This window comes from Candoia aspera, chromosome 3 (genome assembly GCF_035149785.1).
Source record: "Candoia aspera isolate rCanAsp1 chromosome 3, rCanAsp1.hap2, whole genome shotgun sequence".
Classification (NCBI taxonomy): domain Eukaryota; kingdom Metazoa; phylum Chordata; class Lepidosauria; order Squamata; family Boidae; genus Candoia; species Candoia aspera.
In genome coordinates, this window is record NC_086155.1 from 22,480,961 (window position 1) to 22,502,916 (window position 21,956).

Genomic DNA, 21,956 nt, shown 5'->3' on the forward strand with positions numbered 1-21,956 from the left:
AGCTTCCAGCCACAGGTTCTTGTTTTACCTTCAGCGCTATGGAGAATAAATCCATACCCACTGCCCTGTATTGTATTGGAATATGTATTGGAAGACTACTATCATGTCTCCTTTTAACCTTCTCTTCTATAGGCTAAATATACCAAATTGGAGGATTTAACCTCCAAGCCCCTTACCATCTTCATTGTTCTTGTGTGCACTCTTCAGTTTAATTTCTTAAATGTACAGGGACATCCATCAGTAAATATTTAGGTGACTTATAGATCAAAACAACATATTATATTACCTATAAAACCAATCAATAGAAGTCCTTTGTAGTGGCTGAGCCTGTAAGGTGGAAAGCTGGAGAACTCAACCCCTCTCACAGAAGCCCTATGGGTCTTCATGCTCTGGCCTCACCTCCTATTTTGGATTAGTTCCGACTGCCATTATCTCTGCACGGAACTGCAGTTCCCAGAATTACTTTGGAAAAGGCATGATTATCAATCTGGTTTAAGTCAGCCACACTGTTTATTTTCCATAATTCAGTGAAACATGGAATGAAAAATATGCCAAGTTTTCAAGACATGTAAGCTGCTATAGTATAATAGCTTGGAATGTAAGAAAGGAAGCCCTGAATTTAAATATAATATATCAGAAAAAGGTGCCAATACAAAAGGGCCTGTTGGGAAATATTAATATGTTTTATCCCTGAAAGAATTAGTATGGATTAATTAGCAGCTCTTATGGATATACTTGTGGTTTATGATTGCCTGGTTCTTATGGAAAAGTCGGAGGCATCTGCCTGCACCACAAAAGGCTTGGTGGGGTCGGGGTGTTGTAGCACTGGCTCAGCTGTAAAGAGGCTTTTTAGTCTCTTGAATGCCGTTTGACAGTCAGCTGTCCAGTTTAGTAGCGCCCCTGGGTTTCTCAATTTGCGCGTGTCCTCCAAGCCCTTAGTCTTGAGCAGGTTAGTTAGGGGCAAAATAGTCTCTGCCAGCCTGGGCGTGAATCCTCTGTAGAAATTAGTGAATCCAAGGAGGCTTTGTAGTTGTCTCCTCGTGCGTGGGCGCTCCCACGCCAGGATGGCTTGGACCTTGCTGGGGTCCATTTCTATCCCTTTAGCTGAAATCCTATACCCTAGATAGTCAATTTGTTTTTTATGAAACTCGCACTTGGAGAGCTTAACAAACAGCTCTGCCTTGCGAAGTTTCTTGAGCACTTCTTTTACCAAGCGTTCGTGCTCACGTTCTGTTTCTGTGTAGATCAATACATCATCGAGGTAAACCAAAACCCCCTTAAAAAGGTGGTCACGCAGGACCTCATTAATTAACTGCATAAATACCCCCGGTGCTCCTGCCAGTCCGAATGGGAGCACCTTATATTGAAACGCCCCCAATGGGCAGTTGAAAGCAGTCTTCCACTCATCCCCCTCCCATATCCGTATGCGGTAATAGGCTTCCCTTATGTCCAGTTTGGAGAATACCTTACCCTTTACCAGGTGGGACAAGATGTCCTTTATTAAGGGTAAGGGGTATTTGTTTGAAATGCTTGCTGCGTTTAATCCGCGGTAATCCGTACAGAGCCGCAGTGACCCGTCCTTTTTCTCGCGAAAGAGGACTGGCGCTCCCACTGGAGAGTTTGCTGGCTCAATAAAACCTCTCGCCAAGTTTTTGTCTACAAAGTCCCTTAATGCTGCCAGCTCTCGCTGGATCATGGCATATATTTTTGGTTTGGGTAGGGGTACCCCTGGGACCAGTTCAATGGTGCAGTCCGTCTTTCTGTGGGGGGGGAGTTTGTCCGCCTCTTTCTCGCCGAAAACGTCGGCGAAATCCCCGTATTTGGTTGGCAGTCCCTCTGGCAGTGCCGTCTCTCTGTGTTCCGCAGTCGTCGTCGCCTCCCCCCATGGCTGCTCGGGGAACCCTGTTCCCTGAAGGTGCTTGGTAACGCCCGTCAGCAAACTTAATCTCTCTGGTTCTCCAGTTGATGACTGGGTTTTGCTGCACGAGCCATGGGATCCCCAGTATGAGTCGGGGTTGCCCCACCGGTGCCACGATGAAAGCCAATTTTTCCTCATGGCTGCCGAGCCTTAGCACGGTTTCTCCGGTGTATTGGGTGACCGGGCCCCCTCCCGCTGCAGATCCATCGAGCTGCGAGAACACCAGTTGGTGCTGAAGTGGATAGCAGCGGAGGTTAAGTGCGGCTACCAGGTCAGGGTGCATTAGGCTTTTGGAGCAGCCCGAATCAATGAGTGCCCAGACCTTTTCAGTTTTATTTCGGTGGGTGAGGGTAACACGGACGTAGAGGGTGGGGCATTCCTCACTCACCCCTTTGTCGTAGCGCCTGTCACTGTCCTCCACCTGTCCTTCGGCGCCCCTTAGGCCAGGTGATTGTCGTTTCCCGTCGGCTCGTCGGGGTTGCTTCCCTCCTCCTCTGAACTGTAGGGGACGTGTCTGCGTCGGTACTCCCCCTTCGCCGCTGGTCGCTTTCTTGGCGCTGGGGTTGGTGCGGCTTGTGCCCTCCTCGGGCTCTCTCTGGGTGTCGTTTTGGGGCATACGGCTGCTTTGTGATCTTCCTTGCCGCACGTGAAGCATTGTCCTTTAGCGAAGCGTCTGTCCCGTTCCTCCTTCCAGGGTTGGGGTCTCACCCTCGCCTGCCTTGCGCTGGTGCGTGGGGGTCTCGCTGCCTCCATCTGCTGCGTTTCCCTCCTTGCGTGGAGGAACGTGTCGTGAGCGTTCTCCGCTTCCGCTGCCAGCCGGATCCAACCCGTCAGGGAGCTGGGGTTGTCGCGGCCGAGTGCCCACCGGAGGACGTTTAAGTTGAGTCCGTGTTTAAACTTCTCAATCAGTGTCGATTGAGACCAAGTGTCCACTTTTCCGGCTAGGGCTTGGAACTCCATGGCATACTCTGCCACGGAGCGCGGGCTTTGTCTGAGAGTCTCTAGCGCCCTTTTCGCCTTTTCTTGCTCCAGGGGGTCCCTGAAGTGCCGCTCCAGCGCCTGCAGGAATTCTGTGCTGTCCTGCAGCGCCCGGGCACCTGATTGGCACAATTGGACGTACCAATCGGCGGCCCGCCCTTTAAGTTTTATGGCCAGGGCATTGACTTTGCCCCTTTCAGTTCTGAAGCAGGGACCTCATTCTTCGAGGTAGTACCTCGCGTTGGTCAGGAAAAAGGAGAGTTTAGAGGGGTCCCCGTCAAACTTTATGCCAAAGTCCTTGGCAGCTGTCCTGGTCTGGCTCCTGACGCCCTCTGTGTCATGCCTCGGGCTCTGCGGGAGCTGCTGCAGGTCGGGTTGTCTCCAGTTTTCTTGCGGTATTAGTGCCTCTCTCTGGGTCTCCTCGCAAGGTCGTTGTCCCATCGCTCGGGGGGGAGGGCAGGGCGTTCTCCCTCGGTCGGGCGCCTGGATCCAGGCTCCGCCGCCGCCGCACGCCGGGTCGTCCCTCCGCCTCTCATCCTGGTGCGTCTCCCGTCGTGGGGTGGGTTCCTGGGACTGAGCGCCGCCGCCACCAAGGTTGTCCCACCGTCTCACGTCCGGACGTGCCTCCGATCGGTGGGTGGGCTCCTGGGGTCGGGTTCCGCTGTGGTCGCCGCCGTCCGCTGGGTATCCGCCCCGTCTCTCGTCCCGGTGCGCCTCCGATCGTCGGGTGGGCTCCTTGGGCCGGGTTCCGCCGTCGCCGCCGCCCCGCTCGCCCCGCCGCCGCTCGTCTGGGGGTGCCTCTGCGCTGCCTCCGCTGCGGGGTCCCTGTGCCGCCGTCAGCTGTTGCAGCATCAGCCGCATCGCCTGCATCCCTTCCTCCAGCGCGTTGAGCCTCGCCGCCATCCACGGCTTCCCACCGGGGTGCTCGCCGCTCCACTCACCCTCGCCGTTGGCCGTTGTGGAGGACGGATCTTCCCTTGGCCCCTCCGCGGTGCCAGGCGCGCCTCCGTGCGCCCAGGATGGCGGTTCGTCTCGCGCTTCCTCCGTGGTTGCCTGCAAGCCTGGAGAGGGTCCCCTCGTCTCGCCCCCGGTGCCCCGTGGGCTCCGGAGCGCCGGGGTGGGTCCCTCCCCCACCGCTTCCCCCCAGCTGGGTCCCATACTTACCGGGGCGTTACATCACCCGGACCTCAGCTGCATCCCGCCCTGCGGGAGCGGGGCTTCGTTGCCGGGCGCCGAAGGGTTGCGCCGCCTCGGTTCCTGGATTTCCATACCTAGCAGGGTCCCTCACAAGCTTGTTGGATGGGTGCTAGGTGAAAAATTTTTTCGGTTCCCGTTTTTATGTCAGGGTCAGCCTCGCTTCACAATAAGACACAGACTCACTTAATGGGTATTAAGGATTTCTGGTTTATTGGAATGAAAGCTGACAGAACGAAAAACAGGAACAGGGTAGGTGGTGTGGAGGTGCCCCTTTTATACCCTCTAGTATTGCCCCGGGCTTCCCCACCCTGCTTTGACCCGATCCCTCTTGATGGGACCCTTGATGGCTGCCTGGGCGTTTTCCTGGTGTCTTCTTTTGTCTCCCAGCGACGGTTGTGTCCTCCGGGGCACCAGGTGCGTCTTATCTTCGTTCCTCTGACGTCCTTCTTTTCAGCTGCCTATGGGTCCATGGGTGTGGGTGCTTTTGGGTGCTTGTGTTAATCCCTGGTTTGATTATCTCCTTCCTCTATTTCTTAATGATCATGATCCACGTTGTGAGGCTCTTTGTGCCTTGCAACGAGGTCATGACAGGAGTTGGCCTTTAACATCTTGTAAGATCTTTGCCCTACTGAGTAGTGTCATTCACCCATCTTTTATTTTAAAAAAAAACAATTCCAGCATAACATTTGCTATCTCTATCACCAATCCCTATCCTGCCTCTGTTGCTTCTGTTCTCAGTCACTGCCGAGTAATGTGCCACTCTTTACAGAGAAGGTTATCAGCCTTCTCCTCCAGCCTAGCTACCATCCCCTTTCAGCACAACCAACAGGGAAACCATCTACCAATTTGGGCCCTGCAATAGGAGTGAGGTGGGTCTCACTTCAGGAATCTGACTGGCTTCTCTAGGCTGGTTTGTCTGGCCTCATTCCCATGCCCTGTTTTGGCACATCCCAGGTTAAAATAATATGAGATAAAGAAACATTTAGGAAGTAGCCAGGACAGAAACAGTCCTGAGAAGGAGGGAGACAGGACTGTACAACTAGGCTGGTCCCACAGTGTGAGAACTGAAAATGAGTAGCTTCTAAGCAAGGAAATCACTTACTTTAGAGTGAGGGTGGGTAGGAAGTGATGGGAAAAGTCACATTTAAGGAAATCGGCTAATAAGCAACAGTCTTCATTTTCTGGATACAGCAATGAGGAAAAGGGAAGCTGCTGCATCTTAAGACAGAGATACATTTTAGACAGCAGATTAGCGTAAACATGTCCCAGTTTCTTTCCCAAATAAAAGAGCAGAGATCTACTTTTTTCTCCTGTACCTTATTGGAAGCTGGAAGGAAGCTAAAATGATCTGCCCAAGACATATACTGCACTAGATTCACTGTTTTCAGAGATCTTTCAAGGATCTCTTGAAGAGTTTTATGACAATTTGGTGAGCAGTCACACCTTGTGCCTGGTTAATAGAGACAGCCAGACAGCTGGAACTCCTGCACAGCCTCTCCCTGGTCCCTGATCCTGGCAGCTCCTTAGTTTACTGAGGATTCTGGGGAGATGAAGTGTGTGTAGCAAGACTATGTGCTGCAGATCTGGAAGTGTGCCTAAAAAGGAGGTGGAGCTGGTTTTGTTCTCTGCCAGAATACTTACAACACTTGGTTTCCTCTTAGAGATAGCTAGGAAGCAGAAGGCTCTAGGAGCATGCTCATGCTGGGTTCTCTCCTTCTGCTCATGCAGATTAACTTTCATACACAGAATGCCTTCAGTCTTTGGTAACAGCCTCCAAGGAATAAGCTCTGGGAAAGCCTTGTTACCCTTGACATTTCTTATCACTCGGACTCTCCACACTGCACCCAGACTGGCAGGGCTACTGCACTGGTCAGCAGAGTTAATGAGTTCTGGTTCTCCCATCAGACACATGCAGTTTGAAGCATGAGCATTGGAGCTTGGAGGCCGGTACTTTCCCATTAGAAGACCCACCTCATTCAACCTTCCTGATCCTTGGCCCCCCACTTCTGCCTTTATATGGAAACCACACAGCATTGTGGTTTACTAGAATTGAGCAGAGGGCATTACTGCCTACCCTCATAGCTACTGAGTTTTCCTTTCAAATGCTATGGAAAAAGTGCATCCTAGAAGAAAGATGAGGAGCGTGCTGGTGGGATGCTGATGTACGCTCTCTCTGATAGGTCAGTCACAGGGAGGTATGGCTGGTTCATCTAAAGGTCCAGGTATTGGCAGTGAGAACAATTGCAAGCAGTCCAAAATTGATTCTGGGAGTTATGGACCAAAACCAATGGCTGTGTGGAAGGGCTCTGTGTCTGTGGGCAATTACAATTCAGAAAGCCGGAACAGTGATTGCTCTTGCTAGATTCTATTATTATTATTATTATTATTATTATTATTATTATTATTATTATTATTATTATTATTATATTTATTTTTTAAAATGTCCAAGAGTAAAAAACAGATCAAAATAAAAAAAGAAAGAAAGGCAAGAAATGAAAAAAGAGAAGAAAAAAAAACTAAACTTAAGAAATATAATGACTTCCCATCTTCTTTTCAACAGATGGTTACAATTTTATGGTCCCTCCTCCCTCTTAGATATTATACAAGTCCCTTCAGTCCCTCATTTAATCTACATCTTTCTTAATCTTCACACCCATAAATCATCATGTCATTTCTTCTTTCACCAAAAAGTCCATATAAGGTTTCCAGTCTTTCAGAAAAAAAAAAAAAATCCTGACCAGAATCTTGCTAGATTCTTCATGAGGTGACTCTGAGCACAAATCTCCAGGACTCTATTCCACCAGACCTTGAGTCAGCAGAAAAGTATGTCAAGATGAATTGTGCTGCCCCAATGGACAAGCCTTATCCTACCTCAGAAATAAAGCTGGCAAATAGTACTATCCTTACAGGTTTAATGTGGGACCATTTAATGGCAGCTGGATTCCCCTGGCTTCATTTTCCCTCCCACTGAGTATCCTCTGCTAGCAGGAAAAATGACTATTTGTTCTACTTAACATGGGGTTGGTGGGCTTGAGTGAGTACAAATATATGCCTGAGATGCAAGGTTTAGCACACTTTCAAGTTGCCTGAATGAGACGCCAGAGGGATGGAGGCCTCTACACCTTTGAGTTGTTGCACAGGTTATTTTTGGCCATGGGTCTAGTGTTCTTTTGAAAGAGCAGTAAATCTGTGTCCAAAAAAATAGCCTAACAGTTGTTATTTCCATGCTGAAAAGTGGGAGAAAGCTCCTTCTCACTCCTTACTCTTCCTCCTTTACTGAAGACCACAGTAGTAAGCCTTTTGAAGACATATTTCAAAGGGAGAAAGGGGGAGAAAGTTCCTGATGGCATCTTCATTTCTCTGCACCCAGAGAGCAATATGCAGTGTGCACATCCACAGAGCAGGAAGAGGACAGAGGGGGGATATAGAAAAAAAGAAGGGAGAAATAAAGAAACACAGAATAAGAAATGGGGGCAAGCGGAAGCAATTTGAGTAGAACAGTGTTTCTCAATCTTGGCAACTTTAAAATAGGTGGACTTCAACTTCCAGAATTCTTCCACAGAGAGGGAGATTCTGGGAACTCTGGGAGTTGAAGTCCGCCCATCTTAAGGTTGCCAAGGTTGAAAAACACTGGAGTAGAAGATTGTATGCTGACCATTGGAAATAGTTGTGAGAACACCCTCATCTCTCCAGAAATTGAGCAAGAGACACATACATGCAGTCACACATCCAAGGGCTACTATTCCATCAAAAGAGTGCTGGTCTTATTTTTTCAGCACAGGTCTGCTTCTCTTTCAAAAGAACAGCACAACCGTGTCACAAGGAGCCCAAGTAACCCCCAACAAATGTTTTGGAAAGTGCCAGTCAGGCATTAGAGCCAGTTTGGTCTAGTGGTTAAGGCAACAGGCTAGAAACCAGGAGTCTGTGAGTTCTAGTCCTGCCTTAGGCATGAAAGCCAGCTGGGTGACTTGGGGCCAGTCACTCCCTCTCAGCTCAACTCACCTCACAGGGCTGTTGTGGGGAAATAGGAGGAGGAAGGAGTATTGGGTATGTTGGCCGCCTTGAGTTATTTATAAAAATAATAAAGGCGGGATAGAAAATAAAAATAAAAAAAAATTACGCTGGCAGATGCCTATGCAGAAACCAGATCTCTGGTCCCTGCAGTCCAAGGCAAAAAATCTGGAAGGGAGGGAGCACATCCACAGCAGCCAAAAGTTGCCAGTGGGAGCCGAACAGCATTCTAGATCATATTTCTGGCCAAAACGGAACCAGGAGAAGAGGGAAAATATTACTTTTAAACTGGAACAGCTCTGCAACGGGCTGGAAGAGAGATCAACATCAAGAGGACATGTCCTTTAAAACTAGTAGGAAGGGCATTTTTGTGCAGCAGTTAGGGGACATGAGGATGAGTTCTCATCTTAGGGAGTATAGGAAGAGAGGCTTGTTAATGAAGTTTAACTGTATTCCCCACCCCCACCCCAAAACACTCTCGAGCCGTGTGGGCGGTGAAAGAACGCACACTCGATCTTTTTTGTCTCAGCAGATCCGAGCCCCAGTGAGAAGGAACGAGGGAGCTGGGCTCTGGCAAAGCCAAATCAAACACAACCCAAAGCTAGGAAATCTGGCGATGAAATAACAATTCAGTGAAGGGTTCTATCCATATCCATTGCTTTTTCTGGCTAAAGGCAACAAACCAGATGACTGGACTTTTTTTTAAAGAAAATGCACAGTTCGGGGAATTGGCAGCCCATCTCTTTGGAAGCATTCAAACCAAATGTGTCTGGTTCCCGGCAGTTTTCTATAACATGCACATCTCCACCTGCAATAAATAGAGTCCCTCTGGTGGGACGAGATGGGCAGTGACAAATTTGATCAATCAATCAATCAATAAATAATATCACATCATTCTTTTGGGTACAGTGCCAATTCAAGATTCAGGGCATGGGCTCATTGGTGCAATTAATAAATTGAAATTGTGGATGGAACCAGGCCCGCACCTAGGGTTTGTGTCACCCAGGGCAAACATGGATTCCATGCCCATTTTGGTGCCCCCCCCCCGCCACAGCGCCCGGGGCACATGCCCCACTTGCCCCCCACTCCCCAGTTGTGGCCTTGGATGAAACTACCTTTCTCCTCTTCAGCTACATTATGCATTACCAACTTTCTCCTCCTCAAGGCATAAAAGTCTCACCAGTGGAGGTTCCAGTGCATAGGTTGCAGCATGATCAAAATGTTTCCCTGATTTGGGAGGGAGGGGGTTATTAAACTTATGAAAGAGCAATTACAACAAACATAAAAGTAGCCATAAATTAATAAATATCAGATGCGTTCCACACTGATCAAAGCTTACCAAGTCATATTGTTTAAAATAACAGGAAAATAAATAGAAACACTATTTATATCACAATTTTTTAAAGGGGAGGAAAGGAAAGCAAGCAAGCAAGCTTGAGCTTGGAGAGTTAGATTACAGACAGAAGAACTCAAAGAAATTTGTCCCCTTCCATGCCCATCTGTCAAAAAAAGGCTAATTCAAACACTGCCAAAGGATGAGCCAAGGGTGTATTTCTTCTTTCAGTGCTGCATTCTGATCTTTTTGCCTGCTCCCATGCATGGAGTAGTTGTCTCGCTAAGTTCTAAATGCTGGGGGCTTAGCCAAGAAGAACATCAGCATCTTCTCTGACCAGCCAGAAAGAATCTTGCCTGGAAAGTCTACCCTATTAAGAAATGACGACTCTAGTTCAACCTTTTCCTTGATATATTGATTTTTCTGTACTAAAAGTTTTGGAATTGGAAGAACACTCAGATTTAGAATTGTTCACCTGCATTTTAAAATGCAATAATTTAAGACCAGATGAATTCTCACTAGACTAGAAAGCTGGAGTATAAATCAAATAAGTAAATGCTATTGGACATAAGTATTGGACATAAGAAAAACATGATTCCTACTTTCATTCAGCTATCTTCATTAATAAGCAGAGCAGAGAATGCTACCGATTAATAAAGCATGAATGGTTGATAGATGGAAGCAAAAGAGCAGAGACAGTTAATCTCAGTTGGCCGGAAATAACATGTCAAGTAATGAGCAAGGAGAAGGTTGGGAGAGAACTGAGGAAGTTTTTAAAATATATTGGTGCCAAGGTACTGGTGTTCCCTTGGTGTTAGCATTCAGGTAGCTAACCTACATGTAGGAAAATACTTAATGCCTACCACATACTTGCTCATTATGAATTGACAGCAACTATCCTTCAGCGGGGTTCAGCAAAGGATCGTTACCTTGTCGTGGTGCTGGAGCTTGAGCACCTCAATGATGCCATGAGCTAAACCGTGAAGGGCCACCCAAGATGGGAAGGTCATGACAGAGAGGTCAGACTAAATGCGATCCCTGGGGAAGGTAATGGCAACCCACCCCAGTATTCTTGCCATGAAAACTCAATGGATCAGTACAACCAGAGATATGTCGGTATACCATCGGAAGATGAGACCCCCAGGTCGGAAGATGGTCAAAATGCTACTGGGGAGGAACAGAGGATGAGCTCAACTAGCCCCAGACGTGATGACGCAGCTAGCTCAAAGCCGAAAGGACGGCTAGCGGCCGACGGTGCTGGTGGTGAACGGCGAATCCGATGTTCTAAGGATCAACACACCATCGGAACCTGGAATGTAAGATCTATGAGCCAGGGCAAATTGGATGTGGTTATTGGTGAGATGTCAAGATTAAAGACAGACATTTTGGGCGTCAGTGAACTGAAATGGACTGGAATGGGCCACTTCACATCAAATGACCACCAGGTCTACTACTGTGGACAAGAGGACCACAGAAGAAATGGAGTAGCCTTCATAATTAATAGTAAAGTGGCTAAAGCAGTGCTTGGATACAATCCAAAAAACGATAGAATGATCTCAATTCGAATTCAGGGCAAGCCATCTAACATCACAGTGATCCAAATATACGCCCCAACCACAAATGCTGAAGAAGCTGAAGTAGAGCAGTTCTATGAGGATCTGCAGCACCTACTGGACAACACGCCTAAAAGAGATGTTATTTTCATCACAGGAGACTGGAATGCTAAGGTGGGCAGTCAAATGACACCTGGAATTACAGGTAAGTATGGCCTGGGAGAACAAAACGAAGCAGGACACAGGCTGATAGAATTTTGCCAAGACAACTCACTCTGCAGAACAAACACTCTCTTCCAACAACCTAAGAGACAGCTTTATGCATGGACTTCCCCAGATGGACAACACCGAAATCAGATTGACTACACCCTTTGCAGCCAAAGGTGGTGGACATCTATACAGTCGATAAAAACAAGACCTGGAGCTGACTGTAGTTCAGATCACGAACTTCTTCTTGCACAATTTAGGATCAGACTAAAGAGATTAGGGAAGACCCACAGATCAGCTAGATATGAGCTCACTAATATTCCTAAGGAATATGCAGTGGAGGTGAAGAATCGATTTAAGGGACTGGACTTAGTAGATAGGGTCCTGGAAGAACTATGGACAGAAGTTCACAACATTGTTCAGGAGGCGGCAACAAAATACATCCCACAGAAAGAGAAAACCAAGAAGGCAAAGTGGCTGTCTGCTGAGACACTAGAAGTAGCCCAAGGAAGAAGGAAAGCAAAAGGCAACAGCGATAGGGGGAGATATGCCCAATTAAATGCAAAATTCCAGAGGTTAGCCAGAAGAGATAAGGAATTATTTTTAAACAAGCAATGCGTGGAAGTGGAAGAAGATAATAGAATAGGAAGGACAAGAGACCTCTTCCAGAAAATTAGAAACATCGGAGGTAAATTCCAGGCAAACATGGGTATGATCAAAAACAAAGATGGCAAGGACCTAACAGAAGAAGAAGAGATCAAGAAAAGGTGGCAAGAATATACGGAAGACCTGTATAGGAAGGATAACAATATCAGGGATAGCTTTGACGGTGTGGTCAGTGAGCTAGAGCCAGACATCCTGAAGAGTGAGGTTGAGTGGGCCTTAAGAAGCATTGCTAATAACAAGGCAGCAGGAGATGACGGCATCCCAGCTGAACTGTTCAAAATCTTGCAAGATGATGCTGTCAAGGTAATGCATGCTATATGCCAGCAAATTTGGAAAACACAGGAATGGCCATCAGATTGGAAAAAATCAACTTATATCCCCATACCAAAAAAGGGAAACACTAAAGAATGTTCAAACTATCGAACAGTGGCACTCATTTCACATGCCAGTAAGGTAATGCTCAAGATCCTGCAAGTGTCCTGATTACCAGGAAACACACTGAGGCGAGGACTTGGTCTCTAATATTTATTAGTAGTACTTAACAAGAATCCTAACAAACTGAGAAAGCGTGGGAAAACCCAGCCATATAAACCCCCAAGGTTAAGGCGGTCCCGATCTGTGTCTCTTTGAATGGCTGAACAGTTCCTCAGTGCTACGCATGCGCTTGACAGTCTGGGTGAGAGCCCCCTGCTCGCCATCCTTACTCATGACAGCAAGGTAGACTTCAGCAATTCATGGAGCGAGAATTGCCAGATGTACAAGCTGGGTTTAGAAAAGGCAGAGGAACTAGGGACCAAATTGCCAATATCCGCTGGATAATGGAAAAAGCCAGGGAGTTTCAGAAAAACATCTATTTCTGTTTTATTGACTATTCTAAAGCCTTTGACTGTGTGGACCATAACAAATTGTGGAAAGTTCTTAGTGGTATGGGGATACCAAGTCATCTTGTATGCCTCCTGAGAAATCTGTATAACGACCAAGTAGCAACAGTAAGAACAGACCACGGAACAACGGACTGGTTTAAGATTGGGAAAGGAGTATGGCAGGGCTGTATACTCTCACCCTACCTATTCAACTTGTACGCAGAACACATCATGCGACATGCTGGGCTTGAGGAATCCAAGGCTGGAGTTAAAATCGCTGGAGGAAACATTAACAATCTCAGATATGCAGATGATACCACTTTGATGGCTGAAAGCGAAGAGGAACTGAGGAGCCTTATGATGAAGGTGAAAGAAGAAAGTGCAAAAGCTGGCTTGCAGCTAAACCTCAAAAAAACCAAGATTATGGCAACCAGCTTGATTGATAACTGGCAAATAGAGGGAGAAAACATAGAGACAGTGAAAGACTTTGTATTTCTAGGTGCAAAGATTGCTGCAGATGCTGACTGCAGTCAGGAAATCAGAAGACGCTTAATCCTTGGGAGAAGAGCAATGACAAATCTCGCTAAAATAGTTAAGAGCAGAGACATCACACTGAAAACAAATGTCCGCATAGTTAAAGCAATGGTGTTCCCCGTAGTAACATATGGCTGCGAGAGCTGGACCATAAGGAAGGCTGAGAGAAGGAAGGTCGATGCTTTTGAACTGTGGTGTTGCAGGAAAATTCTGAGAGTGCCTTGGACTGCAAGAAGATCAAACCAGTCCATCCTCCAGGAAATAAAGGCAGACTGCTCACTTGAGGGAATGATATTAAAGGCAAAACTGAAATACTTTGGCCACCTAATGAGAAGACAGGACACCCTAGAGAAGATGCTGATGCTAGGGAGAGTGGAGGGCAAAAGGAAGAGGGGCCGACCAAGGGCAAGGTGGATGGATGATATTCTAGAGGTGAAGGACTCGTCCCTGGGGGAACTGGGGGTGTTGACGACCGACAGGAAGCTCTGGCGTGGGCTGGTCCCTGAAGTCACAAAGAGTCGGAAGCGACTAAATGAATAAACAACAATCCTTTCAGTGCTCCAATCGACGGAGGGAGAGTAGGCAATGGGCAGCTATTTTTTACTTTAGACTTCTATTGTGCTGTGTAATTCAGTATGCCTATTAAAATAGACTAGTGTGAAAGCAAAGTGGACTACAAGTGGGACCTGGCATTTCTGGAATACAAATCAAAGAGCATCTTTCCACTCTAAGTATCAGAGTAAATCATATCTCATGTAAAACTTAATTATAAATTACATATGTATTAATGTTCACTACAAATGAATTATTTATATACATAATTATGGGAAAATACTATTTTCTTATTTCCTTATTACTGATTTCTTATGTGTCATCAAGTCAGGGTCAACTCTTAACAACCACATGGATAAAACTTCTCCAGGATGATCAGTTTCCAACCTGGCCCTTCAGTCTTCCAACAGTGCACCCATCACTGCTGTAATCAAGAACATCCATCTCGCTGCTTGTCATCCTCTTCTCTTGTCATCCTCTTCTCTGTTATAGGTCAGATTTTATATCCACCCGCTTATCAGTCTACATCTGTTTTCTCTTTGTGCATCTATTAATCCAACTACTATTGTCTCTTTCGTGGAATTTTTAGCTAAATATATAATTGGATTTGTAGCTAAAACATTAGAACATGAATAAAATAAATTGTGTATGTATATTATATGATGTCATTTCTACAATGTCTCCTTTTAAGTTGATGGTATTAAAAAACTTTTGGTCTAATGTATTTTATATTCATAAGAGGGAAAAGAGAGAATGATGCACATTACAACATAACAAATTATGTTATGTACTGTTTTGGCTACATAAAGATTCACATTCAGAGAATCCATTTCTTATTAGTTTTTCTGACACTTTGTTAGAGAATATCAAAGACCACCAAACCTGGGATTCTTTATGAGAAGCCCAGTGACCCAAGACTCTTAAGAAACCTACTGAGTTCCTATCATTTAACAACAAAATGACTGTTCTCTCCAGGGACATCTTCAGGAAGAAGTTAACAGCATCAAACTGGCAGGAGTGACCAGGCAACTGAAACCCTGCCCTTTTTATCATGTGCTGCATGTGTTATAGTCATGTAAAAGGGGTGAGGCCTTTATTGCCCACTCATATCCACTGTTTTGATGGTAGTGACCTCCTTGAGGATGTTCCTGCTTCTCTCCCCTGCCATAAATTATACTGCTGAAATGAAAACATAGGAATAACTAGGAGCAGATTTTTATGTTAAAGGGCTGTGAACTCATTGCAATTCTCCGACTGAAAACGTATTTCTGGACTCAGAATACTTTTTTTTTAATTTAATTTCTTTTCCATCAGATTTTTTTTATGACTGAGTACACTATATTTATTTTGTTCAGAAAATCGAAATACATAGATCCCACAATCCAGAAATCTGTTAACCTCACTCATAAATATTTTTAAAAAGTTAATTACTCCCAGAATAAATTCACATGAGCTAAGCATTTCATGAATGTAAAATGCTATGTCCAGATGTAATAGCAACCTTATGAAAGCTTGTGGAGAACTCTCAGGGCAGGGTTGGAACAGTTGGTATGATGTTAGATATATATGAACTACTGCAATTGCTTCTTACAATTTATTTGTGAATACCTAGAAAATTGTAGCAGCACTTTGCATGATAGCTACATATCCTTTTCATCCATTTTTTTTCCAGGTCCGTCTGGTCATTGCAGAAAAAGGGTTACCTTGTGAAGAACGAGATGTGAGCATGCCATTGACTGAGCACAAAGAACCTTGGTTTATGCGCCTCAATCTTGGGGAAGAGGTACCTGTCATCATCCATGGAGACAATATCATCAGTGACTACAATCAGATAATTGACTACATGGAGAAAAACTTCACAGGAGGTAAACTTAGTTAGCTTTCCCCAACCCTCCAGTTTACAACTTCCATCACCTTGAATTAGCCCAGCCATTGTTGGGGTGCGATGGATATTATAACCTAGCGTATTAAATATGGAGGATACCAGGTGTAGAAAATTGTTCTAGAAATTCAAAGAAATTGAAGGAAATCTGTGAGACTGTCAATGCATTAAATACTTGTTATTTGATTAATCATCTTTCTTATAATCAAGCTCATCTTCCTACATCTGTGTTGTTGTTGTTGCTGCTAGCTGAGCTTGAATCACTTATGAATTAACAATTAAAACTTATAGCTCATCGTGAGAAATACAGCTTTTTTTCCTGGAGCTGGAAATTTTTTTTCTTTTTAATTTTGTTTATTCTATAGCTTCACTAAAATTTCCATGCCTTTCTTACTGACTAAAGGAAACAAGCGAAGTTTAAATCAGATAAATAAATAAAATGGTAGTAAATGGTATTTTAGAATGCCAATTATTATTATTATTATTATTATTATTATTATTATTATTATTATTATTATTATTTTGTTGTGGGTTTTTTCTTGTTTTAACCTGTGCTTTGTTATTCACTGCCCAGAGACTTAATTGATTGGCTGATCTATAAATACTGTATACGAATAAATAGATAAATCAAGTGTTATAGAGGGTTAAGAGAGAGGTTTTTACCTTAGATATGCCCTTCACAGTACATGTTCAATGGGCATGTGATGTTTCAGGGGAAGGTTATAGTAGGTTATTGTTGGGTATATAAGCATCCCTTTCAGACTCATTCAGGGTCCTCCTCCTCTGGTCTGGGGACCCTGGCAGGAGAAGAAATCCCAATGCCCATTATTTGTATTTCCTTGATCTGTAGCTATTTATAACAAGGGACTGGAAATATCACCCTTCAAAGAGCATAGGATATTAACATTAATTTTGTTATATTGTTAATCAGTACATTGAACTGCAGTGTGTGTATGTGTGTGTTGTTAAGTATATTAATATTCCGCAAATATATATAGCTCTCATTTCTATTTTCTAAGAGGAGGTTTTTCGCCAAGACCACAGTTGATTGGCAGTTGATTGAGAAACTTTAAAGTAATTCCCACAAAGATGATGTGCAAATATAGCCACAGACTTTCTACTACTGTTTTTCTCAGTTTCTATTCTCTCCAAATCCTCAGGAATAATTTCTAGAGTTCTTGAAATACAGAGACTTTGTGGAGAGAGATTAAGGTCCTTTGTGGCCAGCTATCAGTACCTTAACATTAAGCTTAAGGAATTTCCTAGCAGCCCACGTAAGCGAGTTAAGGAACAAGATTGTTCTGAGATTCTAATGTTTTGTCATCCTCACCTTTTCCCTCTGTTGGCTCTGCTGGAGCTGCTTGCCACTGGATAAGCTTTCAGGTTAGTTGTCTTTTCTACTGCAAAGCAAAAGCTGCCACTTACAGATTGTCTTCTAGAACATTACTTTATTTATTTTAGCTCAGATTGTTTCAAATGCCCAGAGGAGCTCAGCAGCAATTCTTTCTTTCTTCTTCAGATGTGCCCAATATATACCAGCTGCCCTCAAGCTTTTTGAAGCCAATACATTAGCCCAGCTGTTATACAGAGCCCAGTTAAACCCAGGAATCAATGACCAGAACTTGGAAAGAATACAGTTGAAATTCCAAAGAAGGCTCTTTCAGGTGGCAAAATGTGTGCCTAATGCTGCCTTGCAGCTTGAGGCAGGACTTACAAAAGTTGAAACAAGTGCATGATTATACGTATTTAAATATTGGATAAAGGTTCATGTTCAACCCCAAGGTCTGACAGAGCTAACATTAATTGATAAATGTGATTCCTCCTGGAAATTCCAAATTGAGAAAAAATATATCTAAATTGGGTTTTTCAAGGGAGATACTTGTCCCCTTGGGACAAGAAAAGGCAATGGCAGTACTTAAGCAAAGGATCCTTGATATAGAATTACAGTCAGAATATAGTAAACTGTCATCCAAGGTACAATTGGGACACAGCAATACACATTCTAAAGCAGCGTTATAGCTAGATCAACTCACAAACAATAAATTTCAACAAGCATTTACTTTACCACAGTCCAATATAATGCTATCAGCAGAGCTGGAGGGAAAATTTCGCAAAATTCCATATGCGGAAAGGCTTTGCCCCTGTAATGATGGTAATATTGAAACACAATCTCATATTCTGTTATACTGTAATTTCTGTTGAGGCATAGGCAAAGAGCTCCTAATGCCTCTTTTAATTCCATTTCTGGAATGGACTGAAGAATTTTCTATGCAGTTCTTACTAGCAGATAAGGACCCCAAAGCAACTTTTGCCATTGCAAAGTTTGTTTTCTCAGCTTGTAAAAATTAATATATTGCTGACAGCAAAATAGTGCAAGTACGGTTGTAGATCTTTTATCCTTTGTGCTTTATTCTACTCTGTATGTTCTACCTTGTAGCTCTAATTTGTGGGTTTTATTTAATAAGTTTTATTCAGTCTTGGTCACTGACCTGTAGTACAGAATTTGATTTGATATTTATTTTAGATGAAAAGTCGGACTCCAGATGAGCACTTTAAATCACAAAGGACATTTTGGCAGCAAAAAAAGAAAAAAAATTCTAAACCATGCTGCAAATTTATTCCCTGACTGTTAAATGATATTAGTAGAGTTAATAAAAGCAAAAACCTCTATAAAATGAGAACTAGATATTCAGAAGAAGGATTTTCCCTTCATTCTTCCACATTGTCTTCTCTGGTTTCCAGAAGTAATTGTAATCACAAGATAGATATATCTGTCACCATAATGGGGCAATTTAGGAGAATTATTTTACAAGGATGGCTTTAATGAGACCAGAGACAAGACAAGACATTTCCTGCAATGATCTGATTCAGGAATGGCACTTGGAAGATCTGGGATGAGACCCAGGGAGTAGGTTCTTAAATTTGGGCAAGGGGACATGTGGACTGAAATTTGTATAGAATCAAAGCTGTAAAAGACAAATCAGAAACAATGACTGACCTAATTAGTACAAATCCTGGAAAATGTGAATTATATGGCCAGGTAATACAGGATGGCTGTGTCTTCATATGATGTGAAGGCAGATTTAGTGACACATGCATGAGCCACAGCCCCAGGCTCAAACCCATGAGTTCTCCTTTCTCCTTATTCAATTTAAGATCAGCACAATCTCATTACTCTTTTCAGATGATCTGGTGCAAAGCGCATGTTATACTTGAAAAAATGCATTTGTTAAATTGAATTCTATTATTCTCTATGCATTTTTCTAACTTATCAAGATCATTCTGAAATGTGTTCTTATCTTCTAAGCTGGTTTAATACGATTAGAACTAGGTATTCCCATCCACTCTCCAAATTCCTAGAAGTCAGAGACACTTCCCAAATTATATTCAGTCTCTTTCCAACTCATTCTTCCCTGCAGACGCAGGTCCCAGATGTAGAGTACAGAACTGCCATTATTCAGTGCCATGACCAAACACAGCTGAAAAGAAAACAAAGGTCTTGGCTAAAGGCAAATGTCACCTTTATTTTAGTTGTACAAGAGAAAAAACCCTGCATCTTTTGCCACCAGTTTTCATTCAACTGCACATATTTAGTTGCTAGGATTCTGTCTTATTACTAAACAACAATTCAGTGCTAATTTTGGTAAAAGTTCTGGGAAGCCCATGAAGTTCTGAGACCTCCAGAAGTATATCCTGATTAAGAAACTCTGTTTGCAAGACCCTGTGACTGCCTGAGGAGACTTCAGGCCTGTTGATAGCTTTATGCGCTTGCCCAATCATACAAAGATGCCCTGTGAACCTTTACTGGCTGTCCAGTTTCTTACTGCTTGTACTTGATAGTTCTTCACCCTGTATGTTGTTGCCAAAATGCCCATTCCTTGATATTTTAAGTCAGGAATGCAAAATTATCCTTTAACTCTGAGTGAGTCTAATAAATAGGCACACTGTGGAGCATTTGTTTACAATAGCTAGCTTTGTACAAAAAGAAAGGGAACATCAGATAAAAGCATTATACATACAACTAAAGACTGCTTTAACCTGAGTGTTTCTTGTTTTGTAGAGCACATTGTCCAGCTAGTTCCTGAGAACGGAAGTCTCCTTCATTCACGAGTGATGCAGTATAGAGAACTCCTAGATTCCTTGCCCATGGATGCCTACACTCATGGATGTATTCTTCACCCAGAACTCACCACGGACTCCATGATTCCAAAGTATGCTACAGCTGAGATTCGCAGTAAGTGGTCAGTTATGGAGGGCCTTATTGAGGAGATGATTATGGATATGGATATATGACATTGCTTGGTCCATTTAAAATGTGTGCAATCCCCATTTCCAATAGTCCAAAATGTTTAGGGAACTATCAGCATAATAAGTGGAACTGATGGACTCAAGGAATAAAGACGAAATCAGCAGAATTATCTGGAATGTGGCTAGTTCTTGATGCCTGATACTATTAAAAAAGAACAGGAATAAACTTGCCATGCGAAGACAGACCACAGTTTTGCTGCAAGAGGTAGTGGCTTAGAGAAGGAGGTTCCAATTCCAGCTCCTGGAGCAACTTTCAAAAACTTGGCATTTCCCAGATGCTTTTGGACTATGGCTGGGAATTTTGAGAGTATCTAACATCTGAATCAATATGTTGTCCTGAAATCTTTAGGAGCTTGCATTGTGGGCAATTTCAGCTCAGAACATTTTTTGCTGGTGTCTTTTCTTCTTAGTAGAAGACCTGAAATTAATTGCAGTGTGTGTGCTTTGTACAGAAAAGGGCTCAGGTTCAATTTGTGGTATCTCCACTTAAAAGGAGAGCTAGCATTCCTGCCAACTGAACTCACATACATCAAACTACTATCTGAAAAGGTCTCAATGAACACAATGGATTTTAACACATTATAATAGATAAGGTACTTGTAAAGTGTCTGCCATGTAACCTGCATCTGTATAACCATTCTGTCTTCCCCTTCCTCCACCCCTCCTCACCCCAATTTATATCCTACATCAGTCAAGCCAGTTTGTGCAGCTGTTGAAGTGAGCTGTAGCCTTTTAAAACATTTGTTAGTTAGAAAAGATGCTATCAGACTTATGATTTTTTGCTACCATATACTAATGTGGCTGTTTTCATACAATGTGTATAGTGTTCTGCGAACTCAAGAATGTATGGATGGCACTTCAACTAAGCAGTGGGCAAATACAGATTGCCCAGTCACAGTCCTCCTCACTGTGGTGAAATAGTCTGTATTTCTCTTTAAAGTGTGCATTATTTATTTAAGTTAGTGTACTGCTCTTTTATTCCAAAATTCTTTCATTTCTTTCTCTCTCTCATGATGCCTTTCTTTTCCTTTTGTTGAGGTGTAACTTGATGGAGTTTTTAAAGGTTAATAAAATAACTCCAAGCAGCAAACAGCAATCTTGCAGAGTAGAAGCGTGAACCAAAAAAAAGGAACTTGCACATTAAGCTTAATTACGTTCAGAAATAAATTCAGTCTTCACACAGTAGTTAGATGAAGAAAATAGAGATAGCTTACTTTTATTCAGTAGATCTGGATACAGGTAGGTTCACAGTAGAAAGCATTTAATCATCACTGGTTCTTTGTAGACACTTTCTATGGAAATAGAAAATCTGCATGCAAGCGAGATGGTAGGGGGAGGAGCTACACGCAGCACCTCCTGCTTGCAGGTCTGCCAGAAGGGTAATGGAGATTGTTAACCCCCAAGCCCAAGAAAAAGGAGGAAGTGGAAATCAGGTGACCCATGTGACATCCCACAAGCACAATACAGATGCATTTGCTAGAGAGACCCCCTTATGCTTATGAGACAATGCTGAGTTGACCCCTGATAATTCCAACATAAATGACTATTTTTATCCAAGGACATAATATGGGTTGGTTGAATTAATGATAGCATTTACCATAAGGCAGTTTCATAGAGCACAATTTCAACCTGCAGGCCAAGTCTGTTTTTAAAGATCAAGTGTGCTGTGCTATGCTATGTCGAGCTGTTCCCATCCATTGGCTCTGGTGTACAGATTCCTAGGTGCTAACCTGGCCATCCAGCCAGTCCATGTTGCTGGCCATGACCCTTTATTTATTTATTTATTATTCAAATTTTGCTACCACCCATCTCCCCCAAAAGGGGGACTCTGCACAGTTTACAATAAAATTAAGACTATAATAATAATTAAAATCTATAAAAACAATTACAAATATAAAATGCAATATAAATAAGTATAAAATCCAAGAGGTTAAAAATTCTGATCAGGTGGGAG

The 21,956-nt window shown here is 43.5% G+C and overlaps 1 protein-coding gene across 1 annotated transcript in view; it reads left to right on the plus strand.

Annotated features, from left to right (window-relative positions):
• GDAP1L1 (ganglioside induced differentiation associated protein 1 like 1) overlaps nt 1-21,956 on the plus strand; it is a 59,302-nt gene that overhangs the window by 18,332 nt on the left and 19,014 nt on the right. Inside the window, exons 2-3 of the mRNA XM_063297114.1 lie at nt 15,485-15,677; nt 19,755-19,928. Of these exons, the coding sequence (XP_063153184.1) occupies nt 15,485-15,677; nt 19,755-19,928 (367 nt within the window). The remainder of the gene's footprint in view (nt 1-15,484; nt 15,678-19,754; nt 19,929-21,956) is intronic.